General features: G+C 33.2%; 1 protein-coding gene across 3 annotated transcripts in view; it reads left to right on the top strand.

Annotated features, from left to right (window-relative positions):
- LOC143234787 (uncharacterized) overlaps positions 1–18,337 on the top strand; it is a 71,063-nt gene that overhangs the window by 26,756 nt on the left and 25,970 nt on the right. For all 3 annotated transcript variants that reach the window (XM_076472413.1, XM_076472411.1, XM_076472412.1), the window contains 2 exons: positions 274–450; positions 7,545–7,667. In XM_076472413.1, the coding sequence (XP_076328528.1) occupies positions 274–450; positions 7,545–7,667 (300 nt within the window). The remainder of the gene's footprint in view (positions 1–273; positions 451–7,544; positions 7,668–18,337) is intronic.

Here is an 18,337-nt window from a genome sequence, read left to right on the forward strand (position 1 = left end):
TTGCATTAGATATCAAGTAGTTAATGTTATTCTCTCAGGTAATATATAAATAATATAATCCACTGTTTATGTGTATATTATTCTATTTTTTTTCTATTGTTCTAGTTTACCTTGACACACAGGTAGATGCTGATGTTCTATTTGACCAGTATTGTTTTGACTTAATTTATGTAAATATAAAATTACCTGAAGTTTCATTTATGTCTGTAGTTTTCAAATAAAATTTGATAAGTATAGCATTGATAAATGTTCATTTTTTGGTAACTACTCCAGACAGAAGTAATGTGCCAAGTATAGAAGAATTTGCAGTTTCCGTGGTTACTGATCTCTTGAATGCTGGGTCTTTGGTGAATATCACTGATAAGAAAGGAAACACTGCACTCAAGATAGCTTTGGAATATGGGAGACTGGAATGCCTGAATATTCTTCTACAACACATACATAAAAAGTGTTAGTTGTATTATTATTTGTTTTGTTTATTGACTAGATGTTTAATATATTTTGGTGCAACTAGAGTATAAGATCACATTAGTAAGTATAAGACATCTGTAGAAGAGCATTATTTATTTTAACACCAAACCATTTTTTGCCTGTATTTTACCATCACTGTCATATCTTAGATTTTGTATTGAAATTACAGGAATGTATTAAGATTGACACTGGAATGATTGACAATTTAAGTACTTGTTCTAAATATATATAAAATTGTCATTAACTCCTAAAATATTCACAAAACAGTAAAGGAGCATCCAAAGATGTTCACATAATAATTGAAGTGAACAATACTTTTATCAGATTTATGTTGTTTATTTAGAGAAACCGTACATCTGTGTAAACTGAGACCCACTATTAATGTAAATTTTAGTGTCCCAAAACCACAACTAACTGTGCAGCAGTTTCTCTCTGAATTTTATTTCTGGTTGGCACCTTGTTGCCATAAAAATAAATCTGACATAATTCAGCAGTATAAACTGATAATTCTTCAAGAAGTACAATCATTTTATGTTGAGAAAAATGTATGTTTTGTAATTTCAGGTTTTTCTTAGTAATATCATTATATAGACAGGAATAGACATAAACTGCAGAAAAGCTTCATTATTATATACCAGAAATAAACTAAAGTGCATTACAGATACACCATTATATCAGGAATAAATTGAACTATAGCTACATTATTTTATACCAGGAATAAGCTGCATTACAGCGACATCATTATATATATTTCAGTGAAAATAATTATATTTTAATGAAGTTTAATAAGTAAAATCATAAGAAAGGACTGACTAACCTCTGACTAATTATATAATTTATTTTAACTCAAAAACAAGCTGAAACAAAAACAAATTAAAGAAAAAAAAATGCTGCATCAACTAAACAGATACATTTTATAATGCCACATTGTAGCTTGTGCCCTGGGATCTTTTCTGTTGATGCAATGTTTTTTGCCCCTCAGTGTAGATTCTTGTATGTGGTGGAGGACCTCCCAGACAAGGTTGTGTTCTATCAGTTAACCTTCTTTGGGATCTAAACATCCACCTGTGTGTTTGCTGTGTGTGACTTTGGCTTTGAATTCCTGTAAATGGGCGGCTTTGAGGTGGCTCCCCTAGGGCCAATCGGTTGGTCCAATTGGGCTATGGTCAACCAAGTACCAGTGTTGGATGTTCTCAATGGGTGTTGTGGACATTGTATCTGATGCTGATGTTTGGTTATTGTGCTCATGAATCCCTGGCATTGCTTCATTGCCCTTATTTGGCACTATAGTGTGTCCCATCATAGGGCTCCATGTTGGGGGGGGGTCAGTGGATACCAAAATATTCTTTCTTTATTATGGATCCCCCAAATAGAAATTTTAATAAAATAGTGAAAAAAACAGTCCATAGGAAAATGACCATGTCTTGAAGATTCTGTACAGCAGTCTTCAACTTCTTGAATACCCATACCTCATTTTCTGATATTACATTTTTTACTAGACAAATCTATATGGCAAATGTCTCCCTTTTTTGTTCAGAAAGGACTAGAGGGACTTGCTGGCTCTCCTAAGTCAATCAAAAAGCTTTGTTCTGGTGACATATTGGTGGAAACATCTATTGCTAAACACAGTGAACTCCTCTTGCATTTGAAGACAATTGGGGATGTATTCATTGAGGTTACTCCCCATGCTACTTTGAATTTGTCACAAGGAGTTATTGTTGAAAGGGATATAAAGAACATACCTGAGTTAGAGATTTTCACTGGCTTCTCCACTCAAGGAGTTTCTGCTGTGAGGCTTATATCCACTTGCAAAGAAGGAATTATAATGCTGACCAATGTCCTCATTTTGACATTTACATCACTATGTCCACCTGCCACCAGCAAAGGCAGGTTATTTTAATTGCAAGGTACTGCCATATATTTTGAACACTCTCAGATGTTTCCAGAGTTAGCGGTTCAGTCACTTGAAGACATCATGTTCTGGTTCCTTGATGTGTGCTTGTTGCTGTGGCAAGGACCACGATACTTATGAGTGTGAAACAGACTCTCATTGTGTTAATTGTAACAGCTCACTCCCATCCTATTTTCGTTCTTGCTCAAAGTGGTTGGAAGAAAAATAGGTACAGAATTTGGAAATTATTCAATACATTATTTACTTTGAGGCTCGAAAGAAACTGTCCACCATTTCATCTCAGACGTATGCTGCTGCACTTTTTCTCCACTACTTCAGTGGGAGTGCAGATGGATCTCTCCATGCCTCTGAAAGAATCATTCTCAAACTTTATGAAAAGTCTTTTGACCTTCATGGTTAAAAAAGTTTATGAATCAATGTCAACATCTCTTTTTCTACCATTCATTCCAGCAAAACTCTAGATTCTCTTCCTTTGGTTCCAGATATGGGCATTTTCTCAGGTACATCTTCTTCTGCCCCAAGATGCAAAACAGTCATTCATTCATGTCCTCAGTTGCAGAAACAGTTTCTGAAAACAGAAGGGCTCTCCACCCAATTTGCCTACACATAAATAAAAATAGTCACTTTGATACAATGGAACTGTCGAGGTTTACGTTCTCATCTGGATGACATCAAAGCACTGATTGTTTCTTACCATTCTCTATGTCTTTCTTTACAGGAAACATTTCTGAAACCTTTCACAGTTTTTTATATAGAAATGACAGGCTGTGTGATGGACAAGTGCATGGAGGGATGGCACTGATGGTTGGTTAGCATGCACCTACCCTGTTTTTGCCACTTAACACACCCTTGGAGGCCATGGCCGTCCATGTTTCCTTGTGTCATACTATCACTGTTTGTTCTCTCTACCTGTTTCCTGAAGAGACTTATGATCAATCAGACCTTAATGCTCTTGTTGAACAGTTGCCATCTCCCTTTTTAATCCTGGGGACTTTAATGGACATAATCCCCTTTAGGGAGATGCTGATATTGATGGAAGAGGTTGTTCTTTTCAGTACTGGTTCTTATACTTATTTTCATGCACCTAGATAGTCTTTTAGTGCTATTGATCCCACAGTTTGCTCCCCTTTACTATTCTCCCACCTTTCATGGAGGGTTGGTAGTAACTCATGAGGCAGTGGTCATTTTCCTGTCACTTTGAGAGAGACTAGTTGGGTTGGATGCCACCTGATCTGCATGACCAGGTGGAAGCTGGATCAAGCAAATGGCACTCATTCACAGCTCTTGCATAACTTGATCCTGCCATTATGTGTAAGCCATCGATTAGTGACTGTGTGGTAGCAGTGACTGACTGTATTATACAGGCACGTTTTCCACAATATCCTTGTCCTTGGTGGAATCCTGCCTGCCACATGGCACAGAAGGCTCAAAAATAGGCCTGGAATACTCTCGAACCAAATTGCTTTACAGTGGGCACGTGCTCAGTAGGTAAGACATCAAAGCTAGAAGGAATCTTGGATTAAATTCACAACCAGCATCTCTTCTATCACCAGTTCCAGTCATATGGGACAAGACTTGAAAGGTCAGTGGACAGCATAATTCTGTCCCTCTTTTGATCTTTTGCTGTCTTTTGGCCAGGAAGTAGCTGATGCCCAGAGCTTTGCCAGTACTTTTGGTGAAAGCTTTTGCCAGGTATCTAGAACTTCTGTTTCATCCTCCACCTTCTTAGCCATCAAGACTTGGGCAGAGAGATCACATCTTTCCTTTGGGTGTGATTGTCTCTATGACTATAATCACCCCTTTACACAAGTGCAACTCAAACTGGCCCCTCATCGGTCTGGCAGTGCATTAGTTGGATCTGCTGATATACACCACGAGATGTTGCATCATCTATCTCCTGCTTCTCTTGCTATTTTTCTGATTATTTTTACCCAGATCTGGCAGGAGAATGTTTTTCCTGTTGCATGGCACAAGGCTATTGTCCTACGTTTCTATAAGCCTGGGAAGTATCCCAAATTTCCTTCAAACTACCTTCCATTTGCCTTGACAAACTGTATCTGTAAGACCTTAGAGAGGATGGTTAATGCTTGTCTTGTATGGTTCCTCAAATCAGACAACTTCCTCTTACTCACTCAGCGTGGGTTTCAACAACGCTCCACCATAGACCACTAGATTCAACTTGAAACATCAGTCAGAGAAGCCTTGCTCAGATGACAACATTTTGTATTAATATTTTTTTACCTTGAGAAGGCCTATAATACTATGTGGAAGTATGGCATTTTGTGAGACTTTCACTTATAAGGGATACATGTCTATTTGCCTATTTTTATTAATAATTATTTAATGGGCAGGCATTTCCATGTTCATGTGGGTTCCACATTTTCCTGTTCTTGCCTACATGAACTTGGAGCCCCTCAGGGCTATGTTTTGAGTGTCACACTTTTCAGTATGAAGATTAATGACATCACTGAACCATACAGTTCATAACATGAAATGTATTGAGCAGCAGCTACAGACATGTACTTTTGCTGCCAATGGGGTATTCACCCTGATCCAGAATTCCACTTTGGTGAAGCTATGCTTCCTGGGGTCCCTAAAACAAAGTTCTTGGGGCTTATCTTTGACTGTAAACTGACCTTTATACCACCTGCCAAGCAGCTACGAGTCAAATGTACAAGAACACTGAACATCCTCCATGTTCTCTCTTCAACCACTTGGGGAGCAAATCAATGTTCTATGCTAAAGATATATTATGCTCTTATTCTATCTAAACTAAACTATGGGTCCCTGGTCGATGGCTCTGCCAGGACTTTGGTATTGAAGATACTGGACCCCGTTCATCATCAGGGACTTTGGTTCTGCACAGGGGCTTTCCACACTTCCCCATTTCATAGCTTATCCACAGAGTCTCATGAACCTCCTCTACACCTTTGCCATTTGCAACTGTCTTTACTGTATGCTTCAAAACTTCAATCTTTACCACAACATCCCACCCAGGGATGTGTTTTCCTTCCTCATTGGGCCATGCTTTTTCAGAACAGACAATTTGCTATTGTTCCTTTTGGCTTTTGTATCCAGGTGCAATTGAATGAATTGGGTCTGTCCCTGGATAACATTGCTGTATCCACTGGTCAGCTATCCCACCATGGCTTATTACAGTTCCCAAATGTGACCTTTCTTTAAGTTGTGAGAAAAGCAAATTTCTTGATTGGAAGTTCTGTTTTTATTTATTGAACACCTTTTGAACCATCCCTCCATTCCCATTTCCATGGATGGTTCAAAATCAGGTGATTCTGTGGGTGCTGTCATGGTTTGTTGTGGTTTGGTGGTTGCACACAGAATCCCCTCTACAGTTTCTGTGTTCACTGCCAAGCTGTATGCCATTTCTCTTGCCCTGGTTCATATAGAAGCAAAGCAGTACTAGAATTGTACTATTTATACTGACTCATTTAGTTCTCTACTGGCCCTGGAATCGATTCACATTAGTTCTCACCCTGTTCTCACTGATATTCAAAACTAACTGGCCCATTTCTCTTGATCATCTATCCAGTTTTTCTGGATACCAGACCACGTTGGTATTAGCGGGAAAGAGCTAACGACACCAAAGCTATGTCTGTCTGCTGTGGTGCTGTCATTGCTGTGCCTGTTCCATACATGGACTATGGATCTGTATTCAAGGCTTGGCTCCATGACAGTTGGCAGTTGACTTGGAGTGAGCAATGTGAAAACAAGCTTTTCCAGATAAAAATCTCTTTTGGACTTTGGCCCTCTTGTTTCCCAAAGGATAGGAAAGAGGAAGTTGTCCTAACTAGACTATACATTGGTCACAGTTTTTTAATTCATCATTTTCTTTTATTTGAGACTGATGCACAAATGTTTGGTTTGTGAGACACTCAGGTGACAATAGTCAACATTTTACTGGCATGCTGTTGTTATGACTTTCAATGACGGTACCATTTTAGAAATGTTTTGTCCCAAGGTTTATCCCTAATGTTGGACAATGTCATTGGAAATGGTGACACTGTCAATCTTACAAATCTTTAGTTTTTTAAAGGCCATTGGCCTTTTTAATGCTGTTTAAGTTTTAATTCATAAATTAGATTTTGTTTTTTTAACATGATTCCTTTTTATGAATTAAAGTATGATTAGTTTGATATGAAGTTAGAAAATGGCCGTGACATCAAATAACTTTAAACCAGTATTGGAAAGGCCACATTAAGGTGACTAATGCTGATGTTTGAACTTACCTGTTAGTCATCCTGGCAAATTATAATAATTAAAATTATATTACAGAAAGTCATTTAAAACTTGTACTACTTTGTTTTCTCTCTTGGAGCTGCAAACTAGATTTAAAAATTGGATTTAATGCTATTTAAGTTTTTAGTTGAAAAATTAAACTTTGTTTTGTTTAACCTTGATTCCTTTTACAAATTTTAATAACTTTTAATTTTTTTGTATTGGTTGTTTGATGCAGATAGCCTAATTGCTTTGTGTCATAAAATGCTAAACAACCAAGCAATCAGCATTTTTTAAAGTTGTTTTTGAGTTAAAATAACATATATATATATGTATACACACACACCAGAAATTAATTGAACTACAGCTACATCATTATATACCTAAACTAAACTGTAACCCAGTTATAATTACTTCAGTATTTACTTGTAATAAATTGAATTACAACCAATGCAATGAGTTGAATAAAAAAGTGAGTGGGCTTGAGCACCCCCATCTCAGTCTCCTAATTTCTGTTTCTAATTTCTTATTCTATATCTATTACTATTCTTTATTTCTTATGTGAGACTGGCGAACGGAGGTTAAGACTGATAGATAGTGTATCCCCACCACTATGTGGGTTCTACCTCTTCAGTCACCTCCAAAACCTAGAGTACATTTTATAATCCCACATTGTAATTTGTACCCTTTGATCTTTTCAGTTAATGCAGTATTTTTTGTGTATTTTGTTTTTGTTTTGATTTGTTTTTGAGTTAAAAATAAATTACAGTTGTAGATCATTTATCAGAAAGTTATAATAAACAGAAGTATAGTCAGGTAATTATATTCTTGAAGAGAAATATTTTTTAATTAAATTATTTTAAAATAATGAAGAATTTTTGGTAATATAAACTTTGTAATGTAAAATTCTATTGACTTTAAATAGGTGTTGGAAGAAAACGGTGCCTGAGAATTTTCAGTCGAACTGGTAGGCTACCTAAGGAATGGCTTATCATGTTGAAGGCAGGAGCAGGAGATCTAAAAACATTAGATCATTTGTTACAAGATAGTAAGTGTTGTTCTGATACAGAATTAACTTTTAGTGTGTGTGAATGGTACATGTAAAGACCTTTAATGGTTTAATTGAAATGATTAGCTCCACTGAATGGCTAGCACCATTTTTGAAAAGGAACATGTTATTTTAGGAATAACTTCATTGTGTGTGTTTTTTTCATAAATATTTACACTTTTTTACCTGTTTTATTTGTATCTGGACACACATAAATGTTTTATTTCTTTGTACATATACACAAGTGTTCACGTACTAAAGAAAGCTAAGTGGTTGTTTAAAAACATATACATGTTTTTCACAGTTAGTTTTATACATTGTTATAGGATTTGAATCATAAGTTTATGTATAAGCACACAAATAGCTTTAATAAATAGTGTTTGTTCGTGTTAACATAAATAGGGAATAAATAATATATATGCTTACATAAATGCGTATCACTTGAAAACTATTATTATATATAAGCCTAGACAGAATAGTGTACCTGTTTAGCATTTAATTCCTTATGTTTATGTGAAACACTTATTTGTTGAACAGTTTTATACATATTTGTACATAAATACATGTTGAAATGCAGTTTACATATGTGTGTATGTATTTATTACACTTATATGATTTTGGCTAATAATTAGCTATTCTTTTATAAATATATCACTTCATTTTCATAAATGTCTGTATATATACAAAAATGTACTAAAAATTTGTCAACTTGCACTATGGTGAACCAGTATTTATCATCTCTTTAACAATTGCAATTAAAAAAATAAAAGGATCATAAGAATTTATAACATTGTAGCTATGACAAGGCAAAAATCACAAAAATAATATTTGTTACTACCCCATTTCAAATTAGACATTGATGGCCTGTCTTGATATGAAGCTCAAGTTTTTGGTCATTCAAACAGTGCTTGTAAATAAATATTTAGTAGAGATGGCTTAACATGTTTATGCCATTAAATTTTATTTCTTGTGCATTTGTAAAGTCAATGTTAAAATGTTTAGGTATATGCTTAATCACTTGTGAACTTTGTTTTAAAGGTATTTTTAATGTCTGGAGTCAGTACATGGGATGCAGTCTATCTCTCTAAAGCATACAGTAAATGCTAGTTGGGGCTGAATTCTGGTAAGTTTCAGGCTACTCCACACAGTCAAGAAATGTGTTAATCAGTTTAGCACAGTGGTGATGGGTATTATGTATAGTCTGAATGTCAGGGCAAATTGCACCACTGTATGGCATTAAAAAACATCTTATTTGTATAGGATTAATTGTAATAGTTTGCAGGATGTACAGGTTGGTACATGTACCTGTGCTTAATGCTTGTTCCTATCTACATTAGGTATCCGCCAACATCACTTGTGTAATAAAAAGTGGGCTTGGATGTGGTTCATGGTGCTCTATGTATGAATATACACTCACCTGGAAAAAATGAAATGTGACATATTTATATAAATTAGATTGTTCTATACATCTTTTACTCACTGAACAGGTGATTTTTTTTGGTTACCATTCTATGAACATTATTTACTCGGGAGGGTATGGCATACAAGTAGACATTGTGGATCTTGTACAAATGATTTCCAAGTGAGTCTGTTAATCCTTTCGCTACAGGCTCGGTATAACATATACAAGTTTACATATTTACACACATTAAGTATTTGCATTATAACTTGTGATACAGCATGGACATCTTTACAAAATTTGGTAGACTTTCAGTAAAGATTACATGTATTTTGTATACAAAGATCAGATTTTTTTAATGAAATACTTTTACTAAACCTTTGTGAAAATAGTCTGTTTCATTACTAAAAATCTCAAATATTATTTGAGTAAATAATCTAACCTCCTAAATGCATTTTAAATGTTTGTTTTATATTTTATGTTATTTTCTATACTCTGTTTGGGGTCTGTCACTTGATCAACCTTGTAAACATAAAAAAAGAAAAGGAAATAAATATAAATTATGCTTTTATCATGCTGGAATTACTACATATTATAACACGAAAGTACAAATGTTTAGTCTAAGTAGCTTAAGTCTACTAACATTATACATTTACATATATGTTTATTATATTTTTATTATATTGACCTCCCAGTCATGCCTGCCTAACATTATGTAACTTGCTATTGATGTTGTGCAGATGCACTCGTTAGATATCCAGTAATATAAACCTGACCTATAATGTATATAGATTGTTACTATTTAGAAATAAATTATTAAACTTGTTTTTCTTAAAATATAGAGCAATAAATAAAAAATAAAGCAAATAATTATCTCTTCTCACTATGACCTTTGTACTCAGTTTCTGCTGGACATAGGTTGCTAAGCATTTTTAAGTTTTGCATATAGAGAATATCAAAGAAATTTTTTAGGTTTTGTATATGCAGTTGAATAACCAAACAAATAATAAATAATCATATTGATACCATAGAATTCCACTATAATTTATTAATTTTAGAAAGTACATTGTATTTCGGTTTAAAAAAATATAAAATTTCGAGTAGACTAAAGACACAACTTGCCAACTTGAAATCTTGGTTTAAAAGAGTGATAGACATTTCACATATTAAAAAGACTGAGAAGACTACTGGTGGAACATTCTAAGTTGTTGGTTGCTTTTTCATATGCTATATGTTGAAGAAAGCTTATATAAGGGACTATTTCCAAAAATGGAAAGAAGTGAATGGTGCTACTGTGTTTTATTCAGTACATGAGCTATATCTCAGCAAAATAAAAAGATATGAGATTCTTATTTTATATTCTAGCTTCTCAATATTAGTAATTTGAGTTTCTAAATTGAATGAAATTATAAAATTAGTTTTTTGACATCAAAAAATCTAATTTTAAACTGTTGCATTAAACATACCACATGACTCATAAAATATGTATTTGGATGTGTTATTTTCATATTTACTTTTAAATTGAGAAATTAACTCATATAATATCAAAGTTTGAATTATAATCTGCAATTTTATTCCACACTTGACATCAATTCATAAAATAGTTGTTTAATAAAATTTTGAATGCAAGTGAACAAATGCAATGATGTGGCCTTTGACCTGTGACCCATAGTGAAAGGATTAATATCAATCTTGGTGTTTGTACTGTTTGATTTTAGTGAGCTAGAATCTATGTACAGCACTTGTATGTTTGAGTTGTGGATGATGGATGTGTTTGAATAACTTTATCATTGGTTTGGAAATGGTTTCACATTCTATTAATGATACTTTTAATGAAATTGGAAAAGCCTTTGGTGTTATACAATATTTCTTTCAGTTGTGTTTCACCTCAGTTATATATCATATATCTCCAACACCAGCTTGCCACTTAATTATTTATAAGTTATGGAAAAGCATTCATTCAACCCATTCAGTTGATTATTGTTTTTCAAACCATAACTTATTTCAAAGAGACCAAATGGAAAGAAAGAAAAAAAAAAGATGGATTTCCCTTATTAAAGAATTATCCACAAAATCTGTATTTGTTATATCATTTGTTTCTGTTTTGTTGTACTGAAAAGAGATTTGTAGTTATCGTCCATATATTTATGAAGATCAAAATTCCTCTCTTTGATATCAGCTTTGTTTTCTCTAGAATAGTGGTTTCACTACCAGCAAAATCTACTTTGCATTAACTTTATTTCTAAGATCAAGTATTAAAAGATTTAGCAAATACTTTGTGGAATTTATGAAAATTACACTGCCACGTCTAATATAAAGCTTCTATTGTGCATGCTTTAAATTGTGCATGGTTAATGAAGTGAGAAATGTGTTCAGAACTCGGCCGGCATCACTGTTTAAAAAATATTAATGCAGTAGGAAAAATCATGTGACCTGCTTTCTAAGGTTGTACTGTTGACTGGATTGGATACATCTTACTATGCCTTTTCACAATGGGTACTCTTCAAAATCAGAATCTCAAAGTATGAATTCTTCTGGTAACTAGCTGAAGTTTGGTTTTCTCTTCTACACTTCTTTTTGTGGAAGAATTTTTGTTTTTTACCACATGGAACTATATTCCTTTTCAGCAGTTTTATATTTACATCTTCCATTGTGACCCTGTATATGCAAGCAGAGGAGTTGATCTGTCACCTTTCTGGTTGATGTGATCTCCTATTACTATTTACACTATCAAAAGAGATGATCCATCATCTTCCTAAATGTTGTGGCCTTCTTAACCTATACACACTAAGAAGGAGTAGATCTGTCACCTTAAGGTTGACTTGATCTTCGTTTACATATTCCATACTACCTGGAGTTGATCCATCAGACATGCAGTCCCACTCCTTCCCTTTTGATTTGGAGTTCTCATTTTATCTTTGTAAGGAATCAGTTCCAAAGAGTTGAGGTATTGAATTTGAGTGAACCAATCAACATAAGTCCTCACACAAGTTGAATCAATTCTCTTGATGTAAGAGGGCCAGTCCCACATTGCTGTAGGGCATTGATCCTTGTGTTGTATCCAGCAATTAGTGTGGATCTAATCTCCAATTCTTGGGTCAAAGATGAAGGCAGTATGATCCTTATCCTCTGTTGTTACTCTGTAGAGGAGGTTTGAGATGTAGTTGACTTACTAAGTATGGTCCAACTCACCCAGGCTGCTGTACATCTCAAAATTTTTGCCCTTGTGTTTTACAAATTTCTACGTATAAGGAAAAGTATACTTGACTCAGAAGTGGTGCAGTTCCCCTGCTCTAATCTCTGGATATCTTTTTGTCATGGTTGGAGTATCCTTTGGACTCTTGGGGTGTTTTTATTGTTCAATTGCACTGGATCTCCTACTCAGTGTAGGATTCTAACTGATCTTGTGAAAAGTGGTAAATATTGTATTGAAAGTTATACAAGTTTTCCTTTTTTAAAATCATGATAAACATGCATTGTTAGAGATTTATATTTTGAGAAACTGTTACTGAGAATTGAATAATCAAGGATGTTGTTGGCTGGGAGGGCTCAACTAGACCTCTTTAAGCATTACTGATAGATTTTATTACAGTTGTTCTTTTGTTTATAACTGAAATCTATTTGTAGCTTTTATAATCAGTTAGACATTTTAAAAATTATTATGCATAGCTCAGTTAGATTATAATAACAATTATTTCAAAGTTTATATCTTTTTTTTCTAGCAGTGTGATTGATATTAAAACAGACATTTCAAATTTTGTAACGTAAATTTAATAGTTATAATTACATTTAGAAAAACAAATTATGGAATCTACACGTAAATTTGCATTTTATCATTTGTAAACAGGAGGTCTGTTTTCAGTTCATTTAGAATCATTACTGTATGTCATAGCACTTGCATTTTTACTTATTTTGGACCTCAACAGTATGAAAATATCTTTCTTGCAACAAGTATAATTTGCAGACAATGAAAAACTAATTTTGTAGTAAGTATATGTTATAAGAGCTACAGATATTTTAAGCAATACTAACTTTGATAAAAATTAATTTTTAAAGTCTAGGGCACTTGCACCTTGTTAGTGACTGGAGCTAAGATGTGAAAATTACCATTGCAACATTATTGATATTCATATTAATGTATTCTTTTAGAAATAATAAGTTTTAGGTGAGGTGATAACTAAATTGCTATAGACTAAAGCTGTGTTGACTTCAGAAAAACTGAAAACGTTTTTTCTGGTATTTAATAGACCAATCAAACAATGACATTTAATATTTCTTTTTGGTACTACATAGCTGTTTCATTATTCATTTCTGAAAAAAATGTAGGAGTTTTGGACCTCCTAGATCTATGCCTGCCTGTACAGTTATTAATTTATAGAAAAAGAAAAGTTAAATGGGAGGTATGGGGTAATGTCTCCTCCCATAGATGTTTTTTCCAATGTAGAATTAGATAATATAATAATTCAATTTAAAAAAAGAAGTGTGTGAATTCACTTTCTCAGAACCTTTCCACTGGATTCATGCTGCATATACAACATTAAAGAAAACAGTTATTAATTTTTGGAGCAAAAATGGATTGGAGCTTGAATCCTTTAAGCCCCTCCTCCAGATTCTATTTATACAAAATTAAATAATACAGTTATAAATTAGGAACATAACATTATGTAGAACAACAATAAATGTATACTTTATTTGATACTTAAGTAGCCAGAGAGTTAGTGGTGGATCCAATCAGCCTGTTGCTTTCTTTTTAGTCAGCAGTTCAATCTTTGTGAAAGTGGCCTTAGTAGCTTTGCAGTAACAAAGATAAAGAATAAATTTAGTGACAATGGGGACCAAACTTGAAATCCTAAAATTATGAAGCATCTTCCCTTACTCATTATGTAGCTTTGTGCTTAATATCAAACACAATTGGAATATTTCAAATACTTGGCAATTTGGAATAATCATAAACATTAAATAATTAAAACCCTAATTTTGATTAGTTGATTATTTTTGTGATATTAATTGATTTATCTCAATTTCAATTAACCCTTTTGGTACAGGCTTGGTATAATATACATGAGTTTGTCTATATACTTGCATTTTAAGTATTTACACTATAAATTTTGATACAGCATGTGTATCTTCACAAAATTTGGTGGACATTTAGTAAAGATTACAAGTAATTTATATGCAAAAAATCAGATTTTTAATGAAATATTTTTTCTAAAGATTTCTTTGTGAAAATAGAGTTTTTTTGTTAATAGACTGAGTGCAAAGTGAATTCATATAATGATAAAAATAAAACTATTATTTGTCCCAAAAATCTCAAATATTATTTGTTCAATCTCTAAAACCTTCTGAATACATTCCAAATATTTGTTTACAGTAAAACTTCATATTATTTTCTATACTCTAACTGTTTGGAGTCTGTCACTTGATCAACTTCTCAACCATCACAAAAAATTAGGAAATAAATATAAATTATGATTTTTGCATGCTAGAATGAGTACATATTATAAAATGAATATATGAATGCAGAGATGCCAACCATTATGATTTGAGCGTAATCATTACGATTTTGGTGTATACATCACGACTATATGCTCATACAGACAAATGTTACGACTTGTTGCAACTCCCAAATTATTATCTGTTATATAGGCCTATACAATAAAGTGATAAATTGTTTCCCCAGGGCTTGAAAGGGATGAAAAGAAAATTTCTAGTGAGATACAAATAAATTTTGATAATAAATAAAAGGCATAGTCCAAATGGCTACTAGCGATAATCATGTTTGTGCTTGAAATAATAAAAAATATTTGTATCTCCGATGTCTACCAGTAGTTTGAGTGTGGTGCTTCTCCATACTGGGTACGTGGGGGAATCCATAGTTACGCCATCTTTTTTCTGTGGCGCATGGTGGGATAAACGATTGTTCCAGACATACAAAATCGGCATCTCACCAACAAAAGGCTGAGTCAAAGACAAAAACGATGCAGATAACAACATTTATGAGTAAGAATTCAGAATATGAAAAAGAATTTTAAAATTTTTTTAGTTATATTTATTAAATACACAAAACACAGTCATAAATGAGCAATCTATAGCAGTAATAAATAATAATAGTTATAATAATAAACAGCTTAGAGACATTAGTCAGGCCTAGTAGCTGCAAATGATAAAGGGCTCTGTCTACAATCATTACGCTCAGTCATTTGAAATAGTTGGCATCTCTGTGAATGTTTATTCTAAGTAGCTTAAGTCTTATAACACTATATATTTACATATTTATTGTTTTTTTTTTATTATATTGACCTACCGGTCATGCCTAATACATTACATAACTTTACACTGATGTTGTGCATGTGCACTCGGTACGTATCCTATAAAACTGACCTTTAGTCTTTCCTGTCTTGACTGTGTTTTATGGACTAGTATTTTGTAATATACAGTCACATTTCAGTTATTGTACATTACATAAATCAAGAAGTAAAACAAACAATTATCTGTTCTCACTACAACCTTTATACTCGGTTGCTGCTGGATATAACCTTTTAAACTTTCACACACAGAGGATATCAAACAAAATGTTTTTTAAGTTTTATATATACATACAGTTGAATATCCAAAAAAATCATAGATAACTACACTAATACCATAGAATTCCACAATAATTTATTAAGCTTAGTATCTTAGTTACTAAGATATATTTAGATTTTAAAAAATATGGAACTTCAAGCAGACTAAAGACACAACTTACCATCTTGAAATTGTGGATCGAAAGAATGTGGAAGCCTTTTCATAGATTAAAATGGCTGAGAAAACCACTCTTGGGGGCATTCAAAACTGTTGATTGGTTATTCACATGTCATATATTGAAGTAAGTTTATATAATGAACCATTTCTAAAAATGAAAGAGGTGAATAGGGCCACTGTATTTGATTAAGTACATAAGCCATATCTTGCCAAAAATAAAAAAATATGAGGTTTGTATTTTATATTCTAGTTGATAATATTAGTAATTTGAGTTCCTAATTTGTACGAAACTACAGATTTACTATTTTGACATCACAAACATCTAATTTTAAAGTCCAAAATCTATCTTTATATGTATTATTTTAATATTTACTTTTAAATTAAGAAATTAACTCGTATATAATTTTAAGATTTCAATTATAATCTAAAATTCAATTACAAACTTATTAACAAGTTTGTAAAATAGTAGTTCAATAAATTTTGAATGCAAGTCAACAAATGTGATGACATGACCTTTGACCTATGACCCCTAGCAATGGGGTTAATTGGTTAGTTTATGAGATGCTAACTGATGTAATTACTGGTTGTGAGTAGTTGATGAAATTGTACTGCACTAATTAAATTATTCCACTAGTTTCAGCATTCTTTTTCTCTATCAAATATCATTTTATAATTAGAGAACTTTTCTTTTAGAGATTTCTGTATCTTTACCTTATTTCTTGTAGAATGTTTCTTTGAAAAATTGTGTAGACTGTTGATGGAATCTTCTGTAGGGATCTTAATTATTTTCTAGCATTTTAAACGCTCTTGATCAAATTGTATAAAATGAGCTTTTTCTACTATCTTCTCAACATTTTTGTTGGGTGATGAAACACGTGTCTGTTTGTAGTCCCTCAGATCAAAATCTATAACTCTGTGTCCACTGGTGGTTATTGATTTCTGTATGAGATGCATCTGGAACTGTAGACTTGTTTTTAGGTAATGTGCAAAGTGTTTATTGCAATGATTCTCAACCTGTGTGCTGCAGCACACTGGTGTGTCACGAATGATAGGCAGGTGTGCCACGGTGTTTTTGAAACACATTCAACTTTCTTGGGATTTTACAAGCAAGTTGAACACATCAGTTAATAAAAGCTACTATAGAAACACTCTGAAACCTTCCAAAACATTCGATGGTTTTCATTGAACTCAAGCACTGAGAAGTTCATACTTAAATTTCATTCTTGACTGCAACCGATCGACTGTTAGTTTAATTGTGGTGCAACAAGCTCTTCATACGTCATAAATGATGCATCAAACAATCAAACTGCTTTCTGGAACACGTTCTCATTCTGTGGTAATCTACAGCTACTATGCTGTAGGTAGGAATTTTATATCAACTGCAGAACTTCGTGTTTATCGTGTATGAATTAGTTTTATCATTTATCCATGGAAGGATATTTAAGTAAGTCTGGTGCTGCAAAGGAGAATGTGTTGAATCAAAAGCAAGGGATCAAATGAAAGTACAAAAACGAATACATCGAATATGGTTTTATCGCTTTGGAATCGGAACATTCTCAATTACCATTCTGCCTACTCTGCAATGCAGCTTTATCGAACGAGGCGCTTGTTCCTAGCAAACTGAAGAGACACTTGGAAACAAAACATTCAGCTGTAAAGGATAAACCAAAAGAATACTTCGAGAATCTTGAGGCTCAACAACATGAACAATCAAGGAAGCTTGTGAACCACTTGAAGCTGCCTGAAAAAGGATTGATTGCAAGTTATAAGGTTGCCCAATTGTAGGCAAAATGCAAGAAAGAGCATACGGAGGCTGAATCAGTCATTGCGCCAGCATTAGCAATTATCGTTGAAACTATGCTTGGAACGGATGCTGCCAAAAAGGTTAAGCAAGTTCCACTGTCCAATGACACAATTTTGCGCAGAATTGTAGACTTGTCGTCGGATTTGAAGGATCAAGTTTGCAATCACTTAGAAGCGCCTGAAGATGAATTGTTTCTGCTATGGTCTCTTGAAGTTGATGAATCTACTGACGTTAGTGGAAAAGCTCAAGTTCTGGCTTTTGTTTGATTTATAAAAGATGGAAAGACAACAAATCCTTCAACTGAGAAGGAAGAACAGCTCATTGATTTATGAAACGACAAATTTTATCAATCATTGTTTCCCAAAAAGTGCTTGCATGAGTTTTGGATCTCCATTAAAAATTCATATACTGCAATCAGTTCGAAAGCAGTTGAAGTTCTGCTTTCATTTGCATCTTCGTGGTTTTTGTATTATGTTTAAAGTAAAAAAATCCTAAAACCAGAATTTGGTTTTATAGAAGGATAAATTGTGGATTACAGTTTGTGAAATAATTGAACTATATTCTGGTATTGAAAAACAGCAGAAAGATAATTTAACTTTAAAGGAATGGAAATCATTTGAAAAATTTAAGAGATTCTAATAGGATTTTTTAAGAAAAGAATAAAATATGGGTAATTACAATCCAACAGTTTTATAATGAGATGGGTTATGAAAATGTAAGTGATGC

This window comes from Tachypleus tridentatus, chromosome 12 (assembly GCF_004210375.1).
Source record: "Tachypleus tridentatus isolate NWPU-2018 chromosome 12, ASM421037v1, whole genome shotgun sequence".
Classification (NCBI taxonomy): domain Eukaryota; kingdom Metazoa; phylum Arthropoda; class Merostomata; order Xiphosura; family Limulidae; genus Tachypleus; species Tachypleus tridentatus.